General features: G+C 54.1%; 1 protein-coding gene across 1 annotated transcript in view; it reads left to right on the top strand.

Annotated features, from left to right (window-relative positions):
* The window catches only part of Fgd5 (FYVE, RhoGEF and PH domain containing 5), a 62,363-nt gene that overhangs the window by 5,611 nt on the left and 29,029 nt on the right, over positions 1–27,723 (top strand). The window contains exons 2-3 of the mRNA XM_003463182.4: positions 1,249–3,706; positions 25,431–25,563. Coding sequence (XP_003463230.2) covers positions 1,249–3,706; positions 25,431–25,563 — 2,591 coding nt within the window. The remainder of the gene's footprint in view (positions 1–1,248; positions 3,707–25,430; positions 25,564–27,723) is intronic.

Genomic DNA, 27,723 nt, shown 5'->3' with positions numbered 1-27,723 from the left:
TGCCTGACCTGCAGAGCCCAGCCCTGGAACATGCTCAAAAAATCCCCATTCCCATACGTCTGGGCAAAATCACCTAACATGAAACCCATTTCTAAAATAAAGCGTGGAACATAGCATAGAATTCCACACCAGAGTGCAAAACAGAATGGATATGTGTATGTTTTTGCACCATCATAAAGCAAAAAATACTAAGTTGAGTCAGGTGTGCACAGTTTTCCCCTGTCATCTCAGCACTGGGAGGCTGAGGTGAGGACCCTTCCCACTCCTAGAGCCTCCAGTCACAACGCTGGGTGTCACCTGCACTCCATCCTCTCCTCTGCTGTGATTCATGACCCACCGGGAAGGGGCATCTTGGGCCTTTCCACGTTGACTGTTGCCACTTCTCTCTTCCAGAATAGCTGCATGCTTGTGCCATAAATGCAGGTGTGTTAGGGGACACTGGCCTGGAAGCTTAAGATCCCCAGGTGTGGCCCCACAGGACTGGTCTCTACCCCATCTCCACTTGCAGGGACATATACCCACACTGGATGAGCTGTCATGGGTATCTGTGACTGCAAAGGCAGTGACAGATCTCTACTATCAAGGGCTACAGGGGTGGTCTCAGGTCTCAGACTGTGTTAATTAGGCTCTGTGGAGGAGCAAGTTTCACCTCTTGGTTTTTACCAGCCAACTGGGATGGGACACTACGTCTGCACACTTGGTTTGTTGAATGACTTTAGGAGTTAGGAGAAGCTAAGTATCTTGATTACTTTTCTCTTGTTGCTGAGAGAAAATACCCAATGCCCAAAATTAAGGGAAGAAAGGTTTGTTTAGTTCATAGCTTAAGGAGGTTTCAGTCCATACTCATCTGGCTCCAAGATAGGGTGACATGGCAGATTATGACAGTAGAAGACAGCAAAAGCAGCAAGAGCAAAAAGGCACAAGAGAGCAGAAGTATAGGAGAGAGAAGACACTTTCTGTGCCTTATATTGTATTAAGGCTACCCACACTAAGGTGGGTGTAGCACTCATACCCATAATCCCAGCACTAGACAGTGAATCAGTGACAAATTAGATTCACCTGCCTCTGAAAAGCATCCCTCCAATGACTGCATGAGGTTTTGGGGGGACATCCAGACACAAACTATAACACTAAGCTTGAGACAAAATGTGAATGATGGGTCGTAGGGTTCAGCATAGCCAAAACTGGCAGCAGGGACTCTGAGTGGAGATCGGGCTCATTAGGTATCTCTTTTTCTGTTCTCTGCAGATTCCCCCAAGCCTCCTGTTGCTCCCAAGCCTAAGACAACTGCTTTCAAGTTCCCTGCCTCTCCCAGGGCTGAGGGTCCGCACAGCCCCAGCCCTATGTCCCGGGGCCCTAAGCCACCCCTGGCACCAAAGCCCAGGCTGGCAGGCCCTGCAGGGTGCAGACCTGGGGCACACGTGAACCACCAGCTCTTCAAGTGCAGCAACGGCCAGCTGCCATGCGGGGCCAGGGACTCCCCTAACCCTGAATGCTCTGGATCCGAGACAGATGAAGACATTTTCACGGGCCCCTGGGCTGCACCAGAAGAGGATACAGCCAAGGACATGGGCAGCGCTGGGGAGGAAGCCTGTGTGGATGGAGGCATTGAGGAAGCAGGGGACACTCAGGACCTGATACTGCCTGCCGGAGAGGAAGGCCCTGAAGATGAGCAGGAGGAGGAGGATGGCAGCCATGGCTCAGGGACAGGGGAGCTGCTTCCCGTGGGTGAGGAAGAGGAGGAGCCAGGGGGAAGACCTGGCCCATGTGACCTAGAGGACAGCCAGCATGAAGCCTCCTGGACCCACGAGGTTCCCCGTGAAGAGCCTGGGCTGCCTGGGGACACTACAGAAGTAGAAGAGGATGGTGAGGAGGGCCATTGCCATTCAGAGCCAGACAGTGGACAGGAGGTAGGCAAGGCCAGTGAGGAGCCCGCCTCTTTTGAGGAGCCCGAGTGCAAGGAGCCTTCGTGTGAGGATGAGGAAACCCCTGAATATGAGGGTGAGGAGCCCCCTGAGCATAAAGAGCCCCTTGAGTATGAGGAGCCCTCCAGGTGTGAGGAGCTCCCTGAGGATGAAGAGTCCCTCAAGTGTATGGAGCCCCCCAGGTGTGAGGAGTTGACACCCTGTGCCCAGGAGTCCGTACCAGTCCCAGAGTGCTTTGGCAGTCCTCAAGAGCAGAGCATGGACATACAGCCTGACCAGGATGAGCCATCTGAGCCCGATGGGAAGGACACCCAGGATGGGAGAGGCCCTGGAGCTGCTGAGGACCTTATGCCAACTGAGCCCCCTGAGGAAAGCTGCCAGATCATCCCTTTTGAGAGCAGCAGTGTGGAGGACCTGGTGGTGGCCCTTGAGGGGAGTGCCTATGAACTCTTCCCCAGTGAGAGCACCTCCTTCTGTGGTGATAGCTGTGCCCCTGTCATGCTTGCAGGCAGCATGGAATCAGAACCAGGCCCCAAATGGGATGTGCCCAGCACAGGGACTGCAGGTGACAAGAAAGCTGAAGCTGGGGCGGCACCCCCTGTCCCTAACGTGGTTGTCCTACCAGAGGATGAGGGTACCACAGATGTGGCTTGCAATGACCCCTGCATGACAGAGTCAAAGGAAGACACAGCCTGTGACACTGAGGGCGGCCTGGTGCCTGGGGACAAGAGGAACGTTGTCCCCTGGGCCTGGCCCCACTCTGGGAAGGTAGCTGGCTGTGTCCCAGAGACCGTCCCTGAAGAGTCTGGCCCTGAAGCTGGGTCCTCGGCTGTGGGCATCGCCAAGGAGGCAGGGAGGCCGGTGTTGCCCCTCGAGGCTGGCTGGGCCCTGCATCCACGCTCCTTCTCCGTGGAGGGCCGTGAGCCACCGGGAGTTGCAAACCGGGAACCCCAGGGCACTGGCCTGGACCTGCACCGCATGAAGAGGAAAGAAGACAACCTGTCGCTGCCCTGTGTGATCGGCTCGTCTGGCAGCTTTTCCCAGAGCAAGCACCTGCCATCCAGTGGCACTTCGACGCCCTGCTCACTGGTGGACATCCCACCACCATTCGACCTGGCCTGTGTCACCAAGAGGCCAGTCACCAAGAGCTTCCCATCGCTGCTGCTGGACAGTGAGGCCCCAGACAAGACCACCAAGAAGAAGAAGTCATCCTTTAAGCGCTTCCTGGCACTGACCTTCCGGAGGAAGACAGACAGCAAGGCGCATGTGGACACTGGCCTGGCCTCCTCCCGGTCCTCATCTGAGTCCAGCTACCATGGGCCCTGCCGCCTCCTGGATGGGGACCGGCGGAGCCTAGGCAGCTCCCCGCAGCTCAGGGCCCAGGTCGGGAAGCCGAGGGCTCCTGAGTCTCCCGCTTCGCTGCTCTTCTCCAAGGATGGCAGGAGGAGGGGTGTCCCCTTCAGTAGGACAGTCTCCAGGGTGGAGTCCTTTGAAGACCGCTCACGGCCACCTTTCCTGCCACTGCCACTGACCAAGCCACGCTCCATCTCCTTCCCCAATGCTGACACGTCCGACTATGAGAACATCCCTGCCCTGAGCTCCGACTATGAGAACATTCAGCTTCCACCTCGAAGGCCGGCCAGGCCTGGCACATTCACCAAGCTCTTCGAGGAGCAGAGCCGGGCTCTGTCTGCCGCCAACGAGAATGATGGCTACGTGGACATGAGCAGCTTCAGTGCTTTTGACAGCAGGGTGCAGAGCACGGAGCCTGAAGCCGAGAGGTATGTCCTTCTACCTATTACACATGATCCAGGGATGCTGGCGTGCAGGGCATGGTGGTATGGTACATGGGTCTTTCTCTCCTTGAGCCTTATTTATGATGCATGTTGGGCCAGAGTAGATTTTCTATGTGAAAACGGCATATACAAATGCTATATTTGGTGCAAACATGATTTTTTGTCATTTCTTGAGTCAAGGTCTCACTACGTAGTCCAAGCTGTCCTTGTATTCATGTGTACTTGTATTGATCCTTCTGCCCCAGCCTTCCAGGTACCCAGATGACAGGCAGGTGGCACCTAACTGGCTGCAGATGAAGTTTTCAGGGCTATACCTCACATAGATGCTTGGCTCTTTTTCTCTGGCAAAGTGCCTGAGAAAGTGTTCTGGAATCCTGCCAAAGTAGACACATCTTCCCTCAAGAATTGCCCCAGGTTGAGCATGACACCTTCTGTTGTGTCACACACAACCATGTGCTGAAGGGAGATGCAGAGGGCCTCAGAAATGGGCCCTGGGAGCTTTGAGAACTGACCCAGCTGCTTGTGGAAAGGTTTGCTGCAGAGGTACAGGACAGACTAGGTACTGTGCCGATTGTAGGCTTGGGAATTGAGCTCAAAGCTCAACCTGGACTTTCAAGCTCTCTGGAGAACCTGCCCTGGGCAGAGCCAGCAGGAGCCACAGAGTGATGAGGAGCTCATCCAGATGCCTGTGGACTCCCCAGCTCTGCACGTGTGCTGCTGTGACTGCAGTGTAGACGCAGGTGGGGTTGGCTGGGTCCATCTACCTGCCCAAGTCCAGGCAGGGGCACTAGCTGCTCTGCCTGAGTTGAAAAGTAGAGCAAAAGAGATGCCAGCCCCACCTGGGCTTGTGCAACCAGGAGCTGTGGACTTGGGCACGCTGTGGGGCAGGAGCCACTGCACTAGGGATGCCAGCAGTGGCTGAAAAGACCTTTGCTGGTGGCCCCTGGGCCAGTGTTTGGCATTCCTAAGCCACAGACTCAGTGTGAGGCCCACACCATCCCCTATGATGCCCCCCCCAACATGCTGCTTCTTCCCTCTCATCCTCTGGATAATGAACAACCTTGAAAAGGAGGAGTTGGGTACTGTAGAATCACAGGACTTCACGGCTGAAGGGAGTGTCTGGCATCATTTAGTCTTCCTATGGAGGAGGAAACTGAGGCACAGGGAGAGTTAGGAATCAGACTTCCTGGTTCTTCATTAACAAATTTGCAGTGAGTTACATCGAAGAATGCCAGGTCTGGGTTGTACAGGCTGTGCACTACACCGCCCAAGGGCAACTCTTTCCATCCGTATCTCTGTCACTTTCCCGTTACTGGAACAGAACACCTGACACCCATGGTCTAGAGGAGCAAGTTATTTGGATTCATGGATGCAGTGTGTTCTGTTCATCATCAGGCAAGAACAGCACGGTGGAGGAAAGCTGCTTGCGTCATGGCAGCCAGGAAGCAGAATGAAGGAGAGGCACCTGGGAGGAGAGGGTCATGCCTCTGGGACCACCTGGGAGTAGGACAGTCAGCTGCAAAAGTGTGAGTGCATGTGCTCAGCTGTGAGCTGTCTTGCATTCCCTCATAGCTGAGGACTCGGTGCCGTACTGCAATCAGGAATGGTGGTGCACACTCAGCACTCTGGGAGGCTGAGACAGGAGGTTGAGTTCTAGCCCAGCCTGGGAAACTTAATGAGTGAGACCCTGTCAAAATAAAAAATAAAAAAGGACTGTAGTTAGCTCAGTGCAAAGGCCTTGGGCTCAGTCCAAGTGCTGGAAAAAAAATTAAGCCAGCACCCCGATTGCACTCCCAGGAGGTTTTGTCAAGTAGCAGGCTGACTGGGAAAGACCTGTAGGAGCTGAGTCCTGGCACAGCAGCTGGGACCAAGTGTCCTTCCACTCGCAGGCCCAGGGGAAGGAAGTCCCCGCCTCACTGGCTGGAGCAGGTCTGGACAGGGAGCTGTGGCTGGGGCCTTCATGCCCATGCACATGTGACAGTGAGATTGAGGCTGCACCCATGGGTGCCTGAGCGGGTGGGCGTGGTTCCTTTCTCTTGCCTGCCTCCTCAGAGGGTCAGAGGGTCGGGCAGACTCCAAAGTCAACCTCAGCAGCCCTGGAGCCAGAGCCTATGTCTCATGCATGCTGGGGACCTTGGGCAGAGCTGGCAGCATCTGCTCCTCTATGAAACACATGGTGGCCTGTGAGTCCCCATGCCCCATCCCTGTCACACTCCTTGGGTATCTTTCTTTAGGTATCTTTCTTTTCTTAAAAGCACATGAAGGAAACTTGGGTTCATATGGGAAAATGGAAAATGGTCAGTTCCATGAACAGACTCACTTGGGAAAATAAAATACAGAGAAAAATGGAACAGTGGGAGCAGCAGGTTTGGGGTGAGCAGTGCCAGCTGTCTCGTGATCAGAGGCTTCAGTGATGTCCAGCTTCCCTGGATTTTTGATTAACTCCATCAGAGGGCTCCTGGAGGAGTAGGGATGTTTAAAACCAATTTCCTTCCCATGGAAGGGTCATCTCTCACAGAACAGAACCACAGAGCCCAAGAGCCCTTAGTGACCTCTACACAGAGATGGGCAGCTTAGGGGCTAATAAACTCAGTTTCCTTTCAGTGGTTACTTCCTTCCAGATGTGTGTACACAAGCAGGAGCATTTTAGTAGCTACAATAATACTACCAATCTTTTCTTTTAAAAATTAAAAGATGTTGCGCACCTGTCATCCTAGTATTCAACAGGCTGAAGCAGGAGGACCTCCATAAGTTCAAGGCCAGCCTGGGCTCCATAGTGAGTTTAATACCAACCTGCATTACATAACAAGACTACCTCAAAAAAAAAAAAATGGGGCTGGGGATTTAGCTCAGCGGCATAATCGCCTGCCTGGCAAGTGTGAGGTCATGAATTCAATCCCCAGTACCAAAAAAAAAAAGTATAAATTTGTACTTATGTGTATTTTATGTGGTATACAAAAACCAAAAAAGATTTTGTCTTTTTTTTAGTTTAAAATGCGGCCTCAAAAACTCTTGTTTTCCTCAAGTTGACCTTTATGCAAAAAAAAGAAAGAAAGAAAAAGAAAGTTTTTGGTGGAAATCTAGCTGAGCATCCTCACTTTGTACACAGGAGCTAAGTGCCTCACGTGGAGAAGGGTTGGTCTTTGCTCCAAGTGTCCTGGGACCCGGCAGGCTGGCTGCCTGCTGGAAGCCAGAGAAGAACTTGACTTGGTCAGTGCCCACAGGTCATGTGGCCTGGGCACCATGCACGGAGTGCTAATACTTAGGTCTTCCAGATGCCATTGGAGCCTCCCCGACCTTTCCATCCTGCAACCAGCCAGCCTGGTGACCAGCAGGGGACCCCCATGCCACCCATTGCTTTGTTCTGAACTCTCAGATGCCCTGGGAACTGCAGAGCCTCCAGTGATGCCCCCACTGCCATTAATGCTTGTCATCCTAATATGTGCGCACGTGTGACCTGGGTGCTTGTGGCCAGGTGCAGAGGCCTGGGACATTGAGTGCCTCTCCGTGCGTGCCTTTGTGTCACCACAGATACTCGGTGGTAACAGTCATCCTGACCCGTGTTGTTGAGAGGTGAGCCTGGCACATGAGAGGTGTCTGTGAGCAGTGGCTGTGAGCAGTGGTTGGGGTCAGGGTGCGATTGAGGTCACAGGGTGCAGTTTGATTCCAGGGATGCAGTCTGGGAGGGAGAATGTGGCCCCTTGCACTTTGGAGATGTCTATCAGTCTCTGTCTTTGTCTCTCTGTCTCTCTCTCTCTCTTTCTCTATTTCTGTCTCTGTGTCTGCATCTCTGTCTTATTCTGTCTTTGTCGCTTTGTGTCCTCTCTGCATTGATGTCTGTGTCTCTTGGTCTCTGTTTCTGTCTGTCTCTGTCTCTGTTTTTTGTCTCTATCGCTCATTCTCTGTGTATATATCTCTCTGTCTTTGTCTGTCTCTCTGTCTTCCTCTCTGCCTCTGTTTTAGACTCTCTCTCTCTCTATTTGTGTCTTTGTCTGTGACCATATCCAGTGAGTGATTAAGCTAGAACCCAAGCCCAGCTGCCTCTTGGTCTAGCTCAGTCGCTCTGACACTCTGTTCCATGGCTGGGGATACCCCATTATGTGGATATCTCCCTGGCAGGGGAGCACAGTGCCCCAGTATGATAGCTTGGTCTGAGGGCTTGAAGGAACGCCGGAGGGTGCCATCGATCAACCTCAGGAAACAATGTGTTTTCTGAAGCCATTGCCTGTGTAGACAGTAAGACCCTATCTTCTTGGTAAACGTTAGACATGGCAGCAGGAAACGCACATTGCCATGGAAGGAGTGACCTGCAGCTAGAGCGAGAGCTTCCATGCTCACACGCAGGGCCCCGCCAGTTCCCCTCCAGCCTGTTGCCCCAGGCTGTATCTCCTGTATCTAAGTCAAAGCACCAGAGTGAGGTCTCTGTCTGCAGCAGCCCTGAGCTGTCCTGTTATTATTACGTTTGTGACAAATGAAGTTCCGCAGAGCTCTCATTAAACCTCTCAGAAAGGACCCGGAGCCACCCTACAGATGATTGCGATCTCAGCAGTGTCACCCTGGACGCGTGCGACTGTGCGTCTTGTTGAAATTGACTGATGAGGAAATTCGGTTTTTAATTTTCTCACTTAAAATAGGACCATCTGCAGCTGTTTCTCTTAGCAATAATTTTTAATTAAATGCAATAAAATGCGTGAGGAAGGACCCTAATAAGAAACTGTCTCAGGAACACTCGCTGTTTCACCTCCTGCCAGCGCGGCAGGGAGACCTCCAACCAGTTTGTTTTCCTTTTAAGTCACAGAGCTATGAGGGAACAGAGGAACCCCAATGAACAGTTCACCATGCGAGGTTTTACCTCCACAGACTCGGGGCTCCTGTGGGAGGTAAGGAGAACACTCGCTGATAGAAGGAGACCTGGCTGAAGGTCCTCAGGGACACTTGGGAACACGCCAAGGGGCGGGCGGCCGTTGTTCCTTTGAGGAGAGGTCCCTGCTGGCTGGGGATGAGCGTGTCACGCACAAGTTGTGGCTGGAGAAGAGGTCACACAAGTTCTGCACGTCCCTGTGGTTCTCGCCACCAAGTGCTCTGAGGCTCAGGGCAGCCATGAGCAGACCTCAGATGGCTGTTGTTTGTGGAGGAGCAGCACAGGGCCCATAGTGACCCGTTGAGGATGTCTCAGGAGAGATGGTCGGGGCGACTGCTTGGAGTAGGAGGTGTTTGAAGGGACCTGCATGTGCAATTTCTGGGGCAGCAACAGAGACAAAAGTTAGAGACCAGCAAGGCTTTCAGGGGACGCAGGAAGCCAGGTGGCAGGGGGTCAGCCTGAAGGGACTGCTTCTACCTCAGTGGGCCCTGAGAGTGACACTGAGATCTGCTACCGATTTGGATTTTCACTGGCCCCAGAGCTTGTGTGCCACTTTCCCTGACCCCAGCTGGGTACCCCTAGGAGGTAGTGGCCTCGGGGAGTCCTTGGTCACTGGGGCTGTGGCCTTGGAGGTGACATGAACCCACCCCCCTCCTCCCCTTGGGTCCCAGCTGTGGGTGAGTGACCTCTTCTCCTCAAACCCAGGGAACATGGAGGAGGAGCCTGGCCTGGCCTGGCCCTACCAAGGGAAGGGAACAGCTGGGGACCCCTGGACTTCCCCTTCCTGTGAGGAAATTCCTCTGTGGGAGATGGTAGGTTTGAGGCCGGCTGTGCAATGGAATGCAGAGAAGGAAGCAGCCCCAGAAAGGCATCTGGACGTCAGGGTCGCTAGGATAGCAGAATTTGGCCCTTGCAGTGTTGTGGGGTGGGGGTCCCAGCTAGGCTACAGGGAGGAGGCAGCTTCGCAAGCCACCTTCCTGGGAAGTCCGGGTTCCTCGTGAGGGTCACAGGTGTGCTCTGAGCATCAGGGATCCACTCTCAGACTCCAGCAACACAGCAGGAGGCAGCAAGCACCCACAGCTCACGCATTCTCAGTGTCGAGGTCCCTGTGCTGTTTCTGTTTCTGTTTTTATCAGGTAACAAGTCTGGAGCCCCCAAGAGGTTAAGTGATTTCCCTAAGATTGACAGCTGGTTTGGGTAGAGCAGGATTTGACCCAAGAGACACACCCTGTGCCTCCTGCCTGCTGCAGCCACTATGCCTGCTTCCTAGTCCCTGTCATGGCCCAGCCTCCTTGACTGACCTCCCATTAAGTGTAAGAAGGGGACTCATGGGGATGAACGGCACTCACACCGAGGCTTGGGCAGGAGGCTGTCCCAGTCAGATTGCCAAAAAGGATCCTGTTGCAGCAAAAAGTTTGAAATCTTGAGTACCAGGCATGGATGGCCAAGAGCAGCCACACTCGCTCACCTTCCCCTCCTCAGCCTGGCTGGGCCTGATGTCAGGACCAGCTGTCCCGTCCCTTCCCAACCAGCACAATCCAGAGACCTCCACAGAGGTGAGCAAGTGCTGTGTCCCACAGACCAGCAAAGGTAGGGACTGTGCAGGCTCAGGACCCAGAAACATACAGCCCTCATCCCCATTTCACAGACAAGGAAGCAGCATTTGAGAGCTGAGATGTGATCTGCCTAAGGCTCCTCAGGTATTGGGAGGAAAAGCTGGTGCCAGGCCTTGTGGTACACACCTGCAATCTCTGCACTAGGAAGGCTGAGGCAGGAGGATACTGTGAGTTGGAGGCCAGCTTGGGCTACACGAGAACATGTCTCAAAAAAATCCTTCAAAAAAAGAGAAGCTAGGAATTGCGCAGGGATCTGCCTGACTTCTAGGCTCTGCACTTTTTTCCTGCCTCTGCTGCCCTACACTGGGCAGGAAGCTCAAGCTTGGTTGTGGGGTTGTCACAGGCTATCGACCCTCACTGCCCACAAGGTCATGCTTTGTGCAATACTATGTGCCCCTTATCCTCAGCCACCTACAGTGACCCAGGCTCCCGACAGCCTGTGACTTTACCTCGTGCAGCTGTGACCCTGGTAGGTGTCCACCAGCCTCATGTATAGAGAGGAAGATTTGCGTCACCCTCAGGAGCATCCCTGCACACTAACCCCATCTATCGGTTGGCACTGGGGCACAGACCTAGAGGACAGCTCCCAAGAGGTATGAAGGTCATGGTCTGGCTGAAATTGGCATTTAGGGGTTCGAGTCCTTTCTTGTGGTCATCTGTGCTCAACCATCTGGCATGTGACCAGGTGACAGGCAGCTGTGAGGCATGTTCCAGTGGTGGACTTAATTCTACACTGGCTATATCATCTCTTTTAGAGGCAGAGGCATCAGGTTATGAAAGTTATCACAGCAACAGCTGCCAAAGAGGGCAGCTGTTGATGGTGCCCAGGGTCACTCTGTGTGCAGCTGGGGAGGTGGGGCCTTGCAGTGGAACTTCTGATAAGCCTAGGAAGAGCAGTGGAGGGAAAGTTACATCAGCTCCTGTGAAGATCATGAAGGTGGTTTCAGCTCACATAAGATCAAAAGTAGAACCCAGGAAGAGTGGAAACCAGTGTAGAAGCCTGTTGTAGCTGTGAACACAGCTCTAAAACATAGTGGAACCTTGTGACGCCCCCTGTGGCTCAAGGGATGGGCCTTGTGAGAGTCAACAGAGACATTTCCTGTTAGGCCCTGATAATAAGTGGAAGAATAAAACCCAGGGCTCCGTGCATGGCAGGTCATCGATGTTGCCTGTGTGGCATTACAGTTGGCTGAATACTTTGCCTCCCACAGGATGAGCAGTAATTGTGGTAGCTAGTCAACAGCTGTTGGCATCTATACCCACTGTGAATTTGAATCTGAGGAAACCACTGACCTTGTAGCTCAAGCTCTGCCGTATATTGAAACAGCTATTTGTTTGCAGGACAGTAAGCAGCAGTGTGAGAGATGATTCTGAGTCCAGGGAAATGCAAATGCAAATGTCATTGTGTTCTAAATCTCAGGACAGATTCTCGTATGGGACAGGGTCACCCACTATGGCAGGGTCAGGGAAGGTGGTGTTTAGGTTGGGGTCTACTTTTTCTGCTTTGTGGCTCTGTAGGTCAGAGTCCAGTGGACTCAGCTGGTTCTCATCTGAAGATCTCATAAAGTTAGAGCACAGGTGTCAGCCAGCTACCCTGTGCTCTACCCCAACTGGGCTGTCGGCTGACTCTGTTCCTGTGGGACCAGGCCTGTGTCTTCTGCTTTCCCTGTGGTCCTCGAGTCTTTCTCATTCTTGGGATTTATGGCTCCAGCAAAGGAAGGTCTCTGCTAAGCCTCTCATATAGTGCAGGATCATCCTGAGACACAGGCACATCTGCAGAGCCCTGCTGCGTGACTCTAGGATGGTAGAGTAGATACTTTTGAGGGACACAGTTCTGCCTGCCATGGTCCCCTCTGATCTCCAGATTCCCCCATTCACAGTGCAATCCCTGTTCCCCTCCCAGGTCTCCCAGATCTCATCCTGAGTCGCAGCTCAACCCATCTCACTTGAACAACTTCAACTCACAATCCCAATGTGGTTCTGTAAATCATTGAAACCAGGCATGTGGGAGGCTCTGGGGATGACCCATGCCTGACGTACACAACTTAGAGGATGAAGGATTTATTTGACTTACAGTTTTAGAGGGTTCAGTCAATGGTTAGCTGCTCCTAGGCAAAAAGCATGGCTGAAGGGCCTGGCAGAGGACAGCTGCTGACCTCACAGCATCCAGGGAGGAAGAGAGGGGAGGAGCCAAGGATGAGAATGTACCCTTGGTGGTCACAGCCTTATGACCACTTCTAACTAGCCCCACCTTGTCCGGCACAGTCATGAACATGGAGATAGATGAACTCACAGAAGAGCATGATGACACATGCTAGTCACTTTGCATACACAGGAGACTTTGGGGACATTTTGACCTAAATGCTAGCACTCTGTATCCGAGAAGCTGGGAAAATGAAGAAACTAGTTAGCTACTCATGTGCAGTGACAGGCTTCCTAGATGTGCTACATGGGCAGGTGACACTTTCTGTCCCCAGTCTATGGGACCGGCAGCTTGGGGCCCCTCCTCCACAGGTGGCACTGGCTAGAGTTCATCCTCTTGTAGGGTCGTGAGGTCTTGGGAGACACAGTGCACTTCTGTCATCTAGTGGCTAGCAGCATCGGAAGGATGGGCTGACATGAGAGTACAGTTTGATTGGCAAAGGTTTGTTAGCACCAAGAAAGAGAAGGCTGAGGTCCTGCCTCCTGCCCTTTCCCTAATGACAACTTGCTGCTTCCTGCTGTTAGGATCTGCTACAGCCCCACCTCGGAGTCCTGTATGGCCACGTTAGTGGCCAAGGGTGGAAGGCCTGCCTTGGTGACCTGGCTCAGGGCCACAGAGTTGTCACATGGCCAGAAATCTGCTCATGGCAGAGGAGATCCATTATGGGGATGGTCTAGTAGGAGAGGTTGAACCAGTCTGTTTCGGTCCAAAAAAAATTTTTTTTAGTGTTTTCTAAAAGGTGACAAGCACTGCAAAAAGCACTTACAGCACTGACTCTCTGTCCTCCAGGCGTGCACACACACACATGCATGTACACGCCTGTGTGCACACACACATTGATACATCTGTGCCCCAACCCAGACTCTTCTAGACACAGTGGCCACATCCTGCACTCCAGCTCTGTCACTGGTGGCCTTGTTCACCATCAGGCCATGTTGCTCAGCCACTGCTCTTCTGAGGCTGCAGAGTGTACACCCAGTTGCTTCCCACAGCAATCTGGCCATTTCCAGTCTCTCACAACTCTGAAAAGGCTGCAATGAGTGGCTTAACATGTATTTGCACTGATTTAAAAGGATGCTTAGAGGTAAAGACGACGACCAGCCAGTCTCACGGTACTAACAGAGTCCCTCCTGGTGTGGGGTGAATTCTATTCCTGTCACATGTGGCTTGTGGTTTTCTGCCACATTTACCTTTATTACCGGATAACTTAATCAAGAAAAACCCCTGTGAGGACCCTGCTGGGGAGGTCCACAGAGACAGCCACTGTGCAGATGTGATTTGTAAGTCCTGTAAGCCTGTAATGTCATCATGCAATGTCGCAGCTGTCCTGACATCATGCACAATCCATCACGCACATGTTCAAGGTGCTACTATATAAACAACCTGATCAGGCACTGCCGTGGGGTGGTGTGGAGCCCCTGATCAAGGTCACAGCACCTGCCTGCTGGTTCCCACACCTGGTGCTCTCTGCTGCTGAATACTAAGAGGCAGGATGACAGTGGCACCACAGGGTGGCCCCTTAAGCCGCAGCAGCCTTCCCACAACCTGTCCTGACGTAAACCTCACTGAGTGCCCGATGCTATTGTTAAAGTCATCTTCTAGGGATGGCTCCAGGCATGCTATGTCCAGAGAGCTCCATCAGGCCAGCTCAGCGGTTGCCTGCATGAGGCTATGCATACCAGGACAGGAAGGGGTGTCGGCAACAGCTTCGGCGATAACCAGTGTCCCAAGGTGCTGCTGCATGGGGTGACTAGGTTCCAGAGTGGATGGCATTGCATATGAAAGCCAGGTTGCTGGGGTGAAGCTCACTGTGCTGGGGTTGTCAGATTCTGGAGGTGACAAGGAACTGGTGGCATGAATAATTCAGGATGTGGGATACCAAGGCTTCCTGGAGGGAGGAAGAGATAAGTGGGTTTAGATAAGAAGCAGGCTTGGTTTGTGTAGGATAAGATCTCCAAGAGATACAGAAGTCACTCAACAAAGGGCACAGGCACAATAACAGCTGTCCTGTGTATCTGGAAGGACAGCGTGTGGAAAGGCAGGAGGAGTCCATCCCAGAGGTGTGAGTGGGAAGAGGACTCGCGGTTGCTTGGCTTCCTCTCTGCTCACAGCATTGGGCCTGAGAGCGGAGTTGGGCTGCTTCATCCTGCAGCCCAGAGCCACAGCAGTGCCTCCCCACACTGCGGTGCCTGGTATCCACCATCCCAGAGCACCTCTTCGCAACGGCCTCCTTCCTGACCACCAAGCCCCGGGACAGGTACAGGCCCACGGCTCAGTCCGGTACTGCTGGGTCCCTCTCCGTCGGTCCCCTCCACATCCCACCTCCCGTCTCTCCCACATCTTGCCATTAAGCCGTATCCTCTCAGTGCCTTGTGTCAGGTGGTGGGTGAGGGTGTGGGTGTCACTTGCTGGTCACTCTGTCATGGCGTCACCATGTCTACTGTACCTCCTGGACTGAGCCTGCTGTGAAAATAGAAGCCAGGAGGACTGTTTTTGAAACATTTGTTATATTTATCAAATGAGGTCTTGCATTTTTGTTCCTAATTAAAAACTCCTGAGAATGGAATATTTCATATTTCTTCAAGAGAAAGGGAATCTAAATTGGGCTGCCTCTCATGCTCATGTTTGCTGTTTTTCTTGATTTATTGCACTTTCCTTTTTAGACCATGTCCCAAACTTACTGCAGCAGGGGGCCCGAGAGCCTCCTAGACAGCCACACGCCCTGGGGGACCTGTGGTACCCCTCTCCCCACACCCTTCTCCCATGGGGTCATAGCCAGTCCCTGCCTGTCCCACAGGCAAAGCAAAAGTTTGGTGGCTGGAAGAAGCAAAGTTACTCAGGGTCATGCTTGTGTGTGCCCCAGGGTACTACCCTAACTTGTTATAATCCCCACAGCCTCCTCTGTCCCTGCCCCACTGACAAGAGAAGAAATTGAGGCCCAGCAGGGAGATGTGGCCTTTGGGGGAGCCGGGTGAACTTGTGCACAACTGGCCACTTACACTCCTCGGCATTAATGAGTCTGTAACAAAATCCCCCTTTTAAAAAGTGTGGATTTCAAACCAGGCTTGGGAGGAGGATTTCAAACCAGCTGAGGGAGGCAGAGGCAGGAAGATTGGTACAAGTTCGAGACCAGCCTGGGCTACAAAGTGAGTTCAAGGCCAGCCTGAACTGCATAGCGAAACCTTGTCTCAAAAAGACAAAAAATAAACAAATAAATAAAAATAAAGCTCAGGACACAGCAGCTGACGGTGAGAGGCCCTTCTGAGTGGGGACAGGTGGATGAGTCACAGTGTCTAGCTTTGTCACCCTGGTTGGGTTGAAAACTCAGCCACAAAACAAAGAGAGAATTGGTGCCCTGGCGGTGGGGCTCCCTGGCTGTGTGAACTCGGCTTGTCACTCTTCTCTGTTTCGGTCCTGTCACTGTGATATGGAACTGATTGTGATCCTCTGGGTGCTAGGACAGCTGAGCCGCTGGAGCAGAGCAGCAGAGGCTTTTGTCCTGCACCTAAGGCTGCTGGTCTGGGCATGGAAGCCCCACACCTGGGACATGGGAGTCCCTTCACCAGGGTCAGACATTGTGTTAATAGCAATTTGACTTTACTCATTCAGAAGTGGCCCAGGGCTTCCAAGGCCATAGGTTTCTGTATTTCAGCCCTTTTTGTCACTTATCCTCCTGATTCTGCCACCTCAAACCCGTACTGGGTCCTCCAGAGGCCTGCAAAGTCCCTCGTGTTCCACACCGTGCTTGGGATTGACACAGGAAAGGTTCCATCCAGCTGGTCCTGAAAGTCACCCTCCACCCTCTGGCCACGTCAGCCCTAACTTCCTTCACTCCGGGACATGTGGACCAAGACCGGAATTCCTCCCTCAGGGCTGGAAGGGTGGTGCCCAGCAATGGGGAGCCCCCTCCCCCCTAAGGTCTCCCCTCCCTGGTGGCCCTGTGCCCTGTGTTCTGAGTTCCTCTTCCTACTCTTTGAGAGCTGGGAGCTCTTCTTGGCCAGGAGTCTAGGAGAGGAGTCAGCAGGACGGCGGTAGGGGGTTCATCCACAGAGATGGGACCCTGACATCAGAAATAACCTGGCCATGATGCCATGGTGCAGCTGGGTCTGCAGTTGTGACACTGTGGGCCTGGTCCCCATGTGCAACCCCATGCTTAGATTTGGACTCTGAGAGCTATGCCCAAGTCCTCCATGCAAGGTCAGGCACCCTGAGCCCTGGAATCTGGGAAGGGCACGACTGAGCCCCAGAGATGGAGAGGATAAAGAAGACAGGTATGAGATAAGCGGGGTGCAGGGAGGTATTGGGGTGCAGGGTCACCTGCACACTACAATATTTTAATTATTGTTAACACATATCCTGGTAAACTGAGCCTTGTTCACACATTATTTCCCTCCTGATCCTTAACCAGAGTAGGCTTGGACTCTGGTGGCCGACTTGGGGAACCAGTGTGATCTCCATGTCCTTGGGTGCCCTGGCCAATGTGAGCCTTCAGTCATCCTCTTGAGACTTGCTTCCCAGCCTGCCATAGCTTCTATCTCTGGCATGGTGGTAGGGAGAAGATACTGCTGGCTTCCAAAAGTGCAAAAGCCTCAGAACGTACATTTCAAAGTAATTACTGACCAAGAGTGGCCTTCCCAGCTGGCCAATAAATGCTTCCAAAAACTCCTGATCTGAGGGAGCGTCTCATGGAAATCCTGGCTGGTGTCTGGTGCTGTCCCCTGGGGTTCCAGCCTGGGTCATTTCAGGGTCAGGTCAGGATGTCTGTAGTGGAGCTGAGCAGTAGGTTTCCCTTCCCCCCCTGCAGGGACACGGTATGATGTCCACAGAGATGGGCTAGGGGACATCCCTGAGCCCAGGGGAGGGGTCAGTGTTGTTACCCATAATGCAGAGACCATGAGACCCACTTGGGAGTCTCATGAATGAGACCAGCAAGAGGCCCAGGAAAGTGTGTCTGGCTTCCCAGGTATTGGGCAGAGGTGTTCTTAGGGTGAGTTTCTGTGTCCAGGGTGGCCTCTGTGGCTTGAAGCTATTCTGCAGTTGAAACCCAACCCCAGCACACACCCTAGGGGCCTGAGATGCACCTGCAAGCTGTGACCAGAGCTCCCCACACCTCCAAGTGGGAGCTGTCACATGGCTGCTGGTGCCTGTGCTCTGTAGCCACCAGGCAAGATCAGCAGTGCTGTTATCCTCATTTGCAGCGGAGAAAATGAGGCCTGGCAAACTTGCCTGCAATCACATAGCTGATGGGGCAAAGGACAAGGCATGGAGCCAGGCAGCTAGCCCAGCACGGGAGATCTTAGCCATGCCCCCTCTGCAAGCATAGACACAAACTGGGCCTGCCTCGCCTTCCTTGCAGTCTCAGGCGCCCATCTAAGGTAGTGACCGCCACTCTGGGTGTCTGGGAAGGCTGGGGCAGGAGACCACCTAGCCAGGCCAGCCATTGTGTGGGCCAGGTGTGGCTATGCTGTCCCCCGCCCCTGGGAGGAAGCAGCCAGTTTACGGGAAATGCAGACAAGGCCGGGAAGGGCCGCTGGTCACCCAGGCCTGAGTCCTGTCTGGGCTCCAGAAGGTCAAGCAGTGCCCTTCTCTCCCAAGGTCAGGCGTCTTCCCAGGGCCTTACCTCTTTCTGCCAAGAGCTCCAAGATCAGGCTGTGTGAGACCCTATCCACTTGTACCTCGATTTCCTCCAGAAATGAGTGCCCCCAGCCCACGCAAAGGAGTGCTTAGAGAAACGATGGCCAGCCAGGCCAGGTCAGGCCTGGTTTGCTTCCTCAGCTGCCTCTGTGTTGCTACCCACTATAGAGTGGAGCAGCTCACCAGCAGGGAGCCCTGGGGTTAGGGCTACATCTCAGCAGTGTCCTCCAATGAACCCCTACTTCTCAAGCCCAGCTTCGTGTCTGTGGATGTAGGCAGTGACTTCTTCTCTGTCCCCTACAGACTCAGCTCACTGTTGCCCCACATGGTGTCCTCCTGCCCTCTCTGGGGTGAACTCCACTGTGTTCCTGGCCTTGGTGTGGGATGGTTGGCATGACTGGTGCGTGGGGACTGCCTTGGGGTCTGTGCGGCTATAGGAACCCTTTTGCATCTGTTCACAGGTGGACCAGCTGCCAGAATCCCCCCTCCCACCACAGTGTATGAGCACCTGCTGTATGCTGGCTCCCAAAAGCTAATTGGGCGCTGGCCAAAGGTGCTGGAGGTGCAGCTAATGAGGGCCATGGGGACAGGCAGCTGTACTGCAGCAAAGCCGAGCTGACCTGCGGCCCCACCCATAGCAGAGGTCAACCCATCTGGGGACAGTCACCATTGGTCACTGGGAGATGAGTGCTCTGACATCTCAAACATGCCTCTTGAGGGGAATGGGGAAAAGTGAGATGGGATCAGAGTTACCTTGGCAGAGCCAGCACTTTCCAGGCTATACTGTAAGCCACAGATACGTTGTGTTCTGTGTGACCAGGGCCACGCTGATCCCTCGCTAGTGTCTCTTCCTCTCCTGGCTCTGGCCTTGGTGGTGGACCTTCTGTCCACATGCCCCCCTGCCACATGTGCTACTGGTGTCCCTGCATATCAGAAAGGCTGCTTCCTGGGGCCTGTAGCATTGAGCTCTCTCTATGTCCTGGCACTTCTCTGGGTCTCGAGGGCCGGTCCTGCCTAGGTACCACCCTCCCTGTTGCTATGGGGGAGACAGTAGGGACCCCGGTGAGCATGTCTGACAGGCAACTTGGTTGTGATTGTCACCGGGTAGGGCTGCTGGATGAGAGGGTTGCTGAGGAGTCCTGGCAGAGAGGGATCACTCCCCAGCTGGAATATGGGGCAGCCGCAGCGTCTCCCACACTGAGGGCTTCTGAGAACTGAGGGAGGAGGCTCTGCAGCGCAGTCCACTCTGTGCTCAGTGTTACTACTACCGCCGGCAGGAGCAATGTGGACACACTGTGTAAGGGCAGCTCTGAAGCCAATTCCACGTGCATTTCAAGCATGGACCTTTTCCATCTACCCTGCTCCATCTGTAAGGTGGGGATGCTGATATGCAGGACTCAGTGACTGGGCACCTGTCACACCCATGGCATTTTCCTGACCTGGCCTGCTGCCCAGTGTCGCTGGTCGTCTGTGTCCACGGGGTGGAGAGGCTGGGAGGACAGCATTGAGACCTGTGCACACCACACTTACCTGCTTAGCTCCAGGAGGTTAGTCCTGTGTTCTCCTCATGATGATGGTGGTCAGGCCTCCCAGGAGGCCTCAAGGGGAGTGCTGGTCACACGTGTGCTAGGGAGTGGTGATTCAGTTGCCCAGGGGGATGGAGATGTATCAAGAGCCACTGGCACAAGTACTCAGCATTGAACTTAGAACCCCAGAGCAAGGACTTGGTCTGCACAGTCCCAGAGCAGGGAAAGGGCTGCCCGATGTCACACAGCATGGCAGAGCTCTGTGCACAGGTGCTCCAAGGATCAGCTCAGTCCCCCTCCAACCATGGTTCAGTGATCACCTTCCACCTCTTTTCTGTGTCATCTTGAAGGTATAAGTGCTATTGCTGCCTCTGCCTCAAAGGCAGGAGATCTGGCCAGGGAAGGGAATAGTTTCCGCCAACCTTAGGCTTTCAGACTCTGAAACTCAAATCCCAGGACTCTGTCTTCTGTTGCAGCCCTGGAAGTGGCTAATATATCCAGGTCAGAGGTCATTGCACGATTTGAAAGTGCAGGTCAAGCCTCCGCTGCGATCGTGTGCATGTGTCCATCAGTTTCTATCACTGTATATACAGCCAAGACAGCTGGATGTGCTGTTAGTGGTAGTGGGGCGGGGGTGATCTCAGTGCTCTGGGAGGCTGAAGTAGGAGGGTCACAGATTCTGGGCAATTTAATGAGACTCTGTACTCTGCTAGTACAAAGAAGTACTAGTAATGTAGCTCAGGAATGTAGGAAGGCTCTGGATTCAATCCCTGGTACCACAAAAAGAAAAAGCAAGTTGAGGTCATCAGCTCATAATGGGCTTATTTTGGCTCACAGTCTGGGAGGCTGCAGTCCATGATCCAGTGGCCCTGTTGCTCTGCAGCCTCGTCCCCTTCCAGGGTCGTCCTTAGTGACCCCACTTCCATCCAGACCCTGGGGATGCCTATCTCAGCACAGTGGAGGAAACTGTCGTCAGGCTCATGACAGCCCAGTGCCAGTGTACCTTGTGTGTGACCTCTCTGTCCATCTGTAATTCTCCCAGGCTTCTGAGGATTGTGTAGCAGTTTAGTTTTTATTTCCCCCCAACCTCTGAGCCCCTTGATGATCTGAAAGCAAAGCAACAGCATTGGTTTGGAAAGATCTGAGGTGCTGTTGGGGTAGCCTGGGAACCTGCAGGGCTGGAGGGTAGAGCCCAGTTTCACCAAGTGAGTGCCAGTACTGAGTGCCTCCTGGTGGGCCTTGGGGCCTCAGCTGCGGACAGGGTGGAAGTGGGCAGTGGGGACTCAGCAACCTCATCCTGAGTGTTCACAACAAAAAATGGGAGCTCAGTCCACATGGAACCTAGCTCAACCCACACGCCCATCCTCCAGTGTGGTTCATCCCTACCTCAGGCACTGCAGGCCTCAGACGTGAGCAGGGCTTGGATTCTCCCACAGCCTGGACCAAGCTTCACTGGTGCACACAGGCCCACACAGGCCTTGGGTGGCTCTGTCCCATGGGGTTCCTTGTAGGGGTCCCTTGGAGGCAGAAAGAGAGGGATTGCAGGCGACTTCTAAAGTTAGAAGGTAGTGACTGCAGAGTTCCGAGTGCTGTGTTCCTCCAGTCCATGGCCCGTGAGTCACAGCTGGTTAACACTCTGCAGAGGGAAACCAGTTCCTGCAGGCCTGGTGCTGGACAGGAGGGAAGGGGACATCATGGGTCAGAGAGCAAAGCCGAGCCACTGTTGCTGTTTGGCAAGATGTGGAAGTTGACTTTTCTAAAGTGCCTCTCTCTGAAACTGTCACAAGGCCACTCCTGGTGATGCAGGGACACCATGTGCCTCTCCTAGGGGACACTCAGGTGTCCTGTGCCTGGGCCTATCCAACTGTCCATCCCCACCTGCATCTCACAGATGCAGAGACATGACCCTGAGATGATCACTTAGCTCCAGTTACAGGGTGGTGGGGAGCCCAGATTCCCTGGGCTTCTGTCACCCCCCATGTGAGCAACCTCTGTGCCCTGCCTTCCTGGTTTGCAGCACAGATGGCCCCTTTCTCCTCAGAGACCCTGTCATCCACTTGAGCACTGGAACTCACAGGGGTGAGATTTGCAGGCCAAGGAGGTGTCAGACAGAGGGGCTGATTGGTGCCAGGGGCCCAGGAGCATGAGCATACGTGAGTTTGGAGTCCCTGATTGTATACCCTGCGAACCCCTCCAAGCACCCCAGCCCTCTGATCATGGGGCCTCTCTGTCCTGTGTTCCCCTCCCCCCAGGTCATCTGGCCCGGGTCCCATCTTGTCCACGCTCCCCACTGGCCAGAACAAGTCCACCCTGCCCAGCTGCATCTGGCCCCTCACAGTGCATTCCTGGCAGCGTCCTGCCTGCCTAATGAGTTCCAGCCCTAAGCTGCACTGCGTCAGGGTTGCAGCTCCCAGGGGCTGTGACCCAGGACAGAGTTGGATGATCAGAGTTGGATGGCACTGGTCCACATGTGGAAGCAGCCACATGTCCTCACAGCTTCAGGCTTCAGGGAAGGGTGGTGCACAGTGAGTCACTTACAGGCTCTTTCACGCAGCTTGAATTTGTGCTGTCTGTAAAACAGAGGTGGACAGCTCAGTGAGAGCTCTACAGCCCCTCTGCCCTGGCCAGAAGACCCGCTCTCTGCCAGGTGATAGTGGCTTCTGTTCAGTCCTATGATGAACATGCATTATTATCCCACTTTATAGGCCAGAAACAGAGAGGTTGTGTGAGTTGTGTAAGGTCACATAGCAACTGTCCTCTACTGACCCCAAGTCCTAGGCCTCATGCTCACTGACTGGTGGTGCCAACTGCCTGATTTCCCAGCATGTGATTCCACAGTGAGCCCCTCGAGTACAAACTCATGCTACCCAGGGTGACCACATACCCACTAGCTGGGGAGTCCCCATCCAAGACACCACAGGAATCAGGAGTCAGGAGGTGCTGTGGAGATGCTCTGAGCCCCACAGGCTCTGCCAGGTGCAGACCAGGTGCCCTCTGACCCCTGGTCTTTATATGCGAAGGGACAGATCTGATAAATTCACCCACTCAAAGCAGAGAGAGAGAAGGGCCACTGTCTCTGATTCCTCCATGGGTTAGCATCATGGGTGTAGCTGCCAGTTATGGATGGGTGGAAGGATGCTGAGATGGAAGGAAGCAGGGCCAGATGGTGAGTGGGTGGATGGATGGATGGATGTGACTGGGCAGCAGAAGTGTAAGTAGGTGAGTAGGGGGATGGATTGTGGATGTGTAGATTAGTAGATAGGATGGAAGGAAGGAAGGAAGGATGGATGGATGGATGGATGGATGGATGGATGGATGGATGGGTGAGGAGCTTAAAAGGTGAATGAATGTATGATCAGGAGGATGAACATATGAGTGGATGACTGAGCAGAAGGGTAGTCAAATGAATGGATATGTGAGTTAGTGGATGGATGGATGGATGGCTGCATGGATGGATGCATGAGTGGATGAATGGTGGATGGATGGATAGATGAACTGATGGATGGGGGAAATGGTGAACAAATGGATGAGTGGAGAGATGAGTGGGTAGGTGGGAGGATGGACAGGTGGATAGATGAGCAGATGAGTGGATAAATGGATTATTAAGAGAGACAGTGGATGAATGCATGTGTACACAGGTGAGGGACCTGATGGGTGAGGGAGTAGATTTGAGCCTTCTCACGTGTGACATACCGTTACGCCCCAAGAGTCCTGCTGGAGATGGCATCCCAGTTGTACTCCTACCAGCCATCTGGACTGGAGAGCCATAGATCAAAGACTGGCTTGCTTTCCACTCTGACTTGGTACTTAGAGCAGAGTGTGGAACACAGATGGCTCTTAACGACATCTGTGTGCTTCTGTAGACATACTGAGTGATGCCCCTCCAGGCTTGTGTTGGTGACTGGACGCCACGTGGGTGTCTCCAGTGTGCTCCCCAGGAAGAAGTGGCTCTCAGCCTGCACAGAGAGCCTGCTGGTTCTGTGAGAGCATTTGGAATGGTTGTCAAGAAGACATTCCCAGGGGATTGGTTCTGCCACTGCAGCTTCTTCAGCAATCTGCAAGGCGTTGGCTTGGCTGTGCTCTGTGACATTGTGAAAGGATGCTTGTCATGGTGACTGATCACCTTACCCTTCTCTCAGCCCTGAAATGGAACATTGAAGACAGTGATGTTGGTGTCATCAGCATGTAGCCCGGTACTGCTTGTTTTATAAGCAGAAGTCAGAACCAAGTGTCTCAAAGGGCCTCTGGCCCTGGCCACTCTTGGGACTGCAACTGGGCTGGGTGGGTAGCAGGGCTGGCTGGAAATGACCAGTCTGTCTTGTCTGTGACAGCTCAGCCAAATGGTCCTTAGTTGACAGGGGCCTGCTTTACTGAAATACATTGGAAGGACACATGTGCTGTACTTAGAGAAAGCCTGGTCAGCAGTGCCTGTTAAATCTGAGCAGCCTTGAGGCAGAGGCAGAGGCTGAGCTGGGTGGCCAGGCAGTGATCAATGGGAGCCAGAGTCAGCATTTGCTCAGCTTGGACCTGCTGGGTGCCATCCTGGTCTGGCTGTTTAATGCCTAGAGCAGTTGCCACTTACATCATGCAGCTCTGGATATGAGCAGCCTGGAAGTAGCCAAGCTGGAAAGCCTAGCTCAGAGGCCTGGGCCTTCATCTCTGCTCCCTCCCACCTGACCTTCCAGATTCGGTGAGACCATAACTTGGTGAGACTCCATAGTGCTGACCGAGCCCAAGAGCCTCAGTGTTCAGCCTGAGATGGGACCATGTGTGTTTGGGGGCCTGCTTGTGAGCTTGTGCTCAGTCCCCAGGTTCTGTGAAGCTGGGTGGACTGAGCTGTGGAGTCTGAGGAGTTTTAGACAAGGAGTCATACAATCGGAGTGGACTTCGAGAAGGTGGCTCTGGTCTGGAAACAGTTGGGTGACAGGGATGGGAAAGCAGCTGCCATGGGCACCCAGCTGGGAGGTAGCCTGGACCATGGAGGCTGGGGCCTCAGGGATGTCAACAGGAGAAGTTTGAGAGGCAGAGCAACCCAACTTCTCCTGACCCCACTGGGGTCCACTCCTTCCTGGGGGTCCCAGGAGGGACCAACAACACACTCAGCAGCCAGGCCAAGGGCCTCTCTGCCTCCCAGGCAGGAGGTGTGTGACTTTCGAAAAGGCCAACAAAGTCTGCTTGTGGAAGGAAGCAGAGGTGTGAGCTGAGAGGAGGGAGGTGCCATCATATCAGGGTACACGGGACACTGGAGCAGCCCTATGCCCTTCGCTGGTGCATGGGAAAGACCAGAAGCTATGGCTCGGCACTGGTGGCCTGGGCACCAGGTGTTCTGGAGACGAAGCCAAGTTCTGGCTTCAGTGTTGTTGAAAAGCAGCTCCAAGAGCCCCTGGGGACCCCAGCCGCCATGCCTGGCCCTGGCCCGCTCCCCTGGATCAGCCACAGTGGGTGTATGCTCCCTCCTCAACACCTGTCACCCACCATCCACCACCCCAGGGCTTCACGGGCAGGCATGAGTGAGTGATAAATGAAGCATGACCAAGTTCCTGGACTCGGAGCACAAAAGTGGTTTTGTGAAAAGTGTCAGAGCCATGATGCAAGGCAAGAGGGGACCATGGGAGATCTTGGAGCAGGAGAGCAGCCTGTCTCTTGCCCTGGGGTCTCCCCAAGACTGTGCGATGTGGGCACTCACTACTGCTTCTCTGGGTTCTCCCCGCTGGACCTGGCTCAATGTGAGGCAGGCCGTGATTCAGTGTATGGAGCACAGACCTCAGCACCAACCCCAGACTCAGCTGTGGGCAGCCCTGGGGTGGGGGCTGGGGGGTCAAGGTTGGCCCCACCAGCAGACAACTCTGACCCTCTCTCTCTCTACCAGTGCCTACACAGAGCCCTACAAAGTTTGTCCCATCTCAGCGATGACACCCAGAGAGAACCTTGGATCTGAGGAAGAGCAGAGTAGCTCTGAGGAGGAAGACGGCACCCTGAGGGACCCCAGCATCACCAATAAGGTAGGTGTGGGAAGTGGGAGTATGGTGGTCAGGAGGAAGATTCGGGGAGAGGGGAACCACCTGGGGTTGTCCAGCTGTGAAGTGTCAGGTGCCTGGAAGGGAATGGGTGGCTGGAGCAAAGCTGCCTGACTAGAGTGATCACTGTCCTGGGATGTTAGCTTCAGTCTTCCCATCTAGGTGATGGAGTCCCAGGGCAGTGGGTGCTGAGGGATGTATAGGAGTTTGTTCTCAAACAATGGGGACATAGCTGGTCTCTGCCCCACTCAGCACTGTTGGGGGAGGACCCCAGGTCACAAGGGACCCTGACTCCTTAGAGTGACAGCACCCACCCTCTGTGAGACTCAAGCAACCTGATTCTCTCCACACACCTGGGGATGCAACTTCTGGGTAGGCAGTACCCCCAGAGTCTTCAGGGAACAGAGCCAGGGATTCAGATACTGGAGGCCACAGTGCTCATCCTCTGCTGTCTCCGAGCCCTTACAAGCCAGGCCTAGTGAGCCCTGAAGCCCTGGATCCAGACCTCAGAAGCTGCCTGGGCCAGCAGTGAGGGCAGGGCTGGAGGTGCAGGCATCCCTATCTGTAACCTGATGTCACAGCTGTGGTGCCTCTGTGGGAGTCAGCAGAGAGAGACACAGAGGATGGCCAGGGAGGGTACTATGTGGAACAGTGTGGGTATTGCCCTTGCCATAATGCGCTCCAAGGCAGTGCCAGGGACTCAGAGCCATAGATAGGTCCCTTGTGTGTCCACAGCCAGGCAGAACTGGGTCACTCTGAGCACCTATCATCATGTGGCCTGGAGGGAGGGACATATTAGTGCCACATCGGGTTGCTCCTGAGGCTGGGTGCCCACCAAGAGGCCAGCATCTTTCTTCCTGAGCTGGCACATGGTGCCAGGTCCTGTGCCTGCAAGAATGCGGAGGTGGCGGAACCCTTCAAGCTCACCCCTGGTCTGCAGGTCCCACAGTGGGGGTGCCTGCCCGCTGCATATTGGCTCCCTAGAACTCTGCCCCTGTCTCCACGTAGGTGGGAGGGTACTGTTTGTGGAGCTGACTTTATATAGAAAGCATCCAACCATGAAAAACCCGAGAGAGACCTACCCTCAGAGTCGCCTTGGAGCCCTGTGCTGCAGGCTGTCAGTGTCACATGTCCACCATGGCTGTTTCAGGGCTCATCCATGCCCCAGGAATGGGTCTTCTTCCATTTTCCTGCTCGCCCCTCTGCAGCATGCCTGGTTCATGCACCTCCTGGCACACATGCATGTGAGGTCTCAGGGGCGAGCACTGGTCTCGTTGTGCAGAATCCTGGCTACACCGCCACACCACAAGGGAAAAGCAGACTTCTCTAGAGCAGATCCCAACAGGACTGAGTGTCAGACAGAAAGCTTCAGTCTCTGTAGGAACAGGCATGACTCTTCCCTGCTGGGCCAGAGCAGAGGTCACTGTTGGAAGCCCCATTCTTGCAAAGGGAGCCAGAGTGTGGGATAGGTCACTCAGGGCTCATTCTTTTGTCCCTCAGAGTCAGAGAAATTTATTTCTCTGAAAGGCAAAGACCCCATCTCTCTGTTCCTCGGTGCCAGGGTGGGTAATGGGGGTGACCTTTCCTTCTCTGGTCCTGGAAGAGTAGGTCTGAAGAGACAGGCAGGAGTGGCTGGCACATAGGGGCCCTGAGTCCCAGCCTGGGCCCTGAGACATCCAAATACTCCAGAGAGACCTGAGCATGGGACAGGAGGCCAAGGCCACCACCCCATGCATGTGGCCTCCCTCTTCCACCCAGAGCACAGATGGTACGGGTGGTAGGAGGGAAGAGAGGAGCCAAGATGTGGAGGGTTTGTCAGTGTCTGTGGCCACATGAAAGGGTGGCAGTGCCACCCTCAGAGCAGTGCCTGCTGCCCAGCCAGCAGGAGTGGAACATGGCCCTCCAGGTGGACCTGCGTCATCTGTCCACTCTAGTATCACCTGTCTCTGCATGAGCAGCGTATGCATCAGGCTGTGGCATTGTGAGACAGCTCTGCTTGGCATGTCACTGGCTGTCACCCATGGGAGCCCAAGGCTAGGCTGGGCATGGGGCCGGTCCTCCAGGACCTCATCCTCCAACCCAAGGCAGCCACTGCTTCTCTGGTCAGTGCAGATTGGCTCCGGCAGCCAGAGCTTTCAGGGGGCA

Source organism: Cavia porcellus, unplaced genomic scaffold (assembly GCF_034190915.1).
Source record: "Cavia porcellus strain 051 isolate PalLab524CR breed Dunkin Hartley unplaced genomic scaffold, mCavPor4.1 scaffold_27, whole genome shotgun sequence".
NCBI classification, from domain to species: Eukaryota; Metazoa; Chordata; class Mammalia; order Rodentia; family Caviidae; genus Cavia; species Cavia porcellus.
The sequence above is the reverse complement of the archived record's forward strand: the minus strand, read 5'-3'. Positions and strand labels throughout refer to the sequence as shown.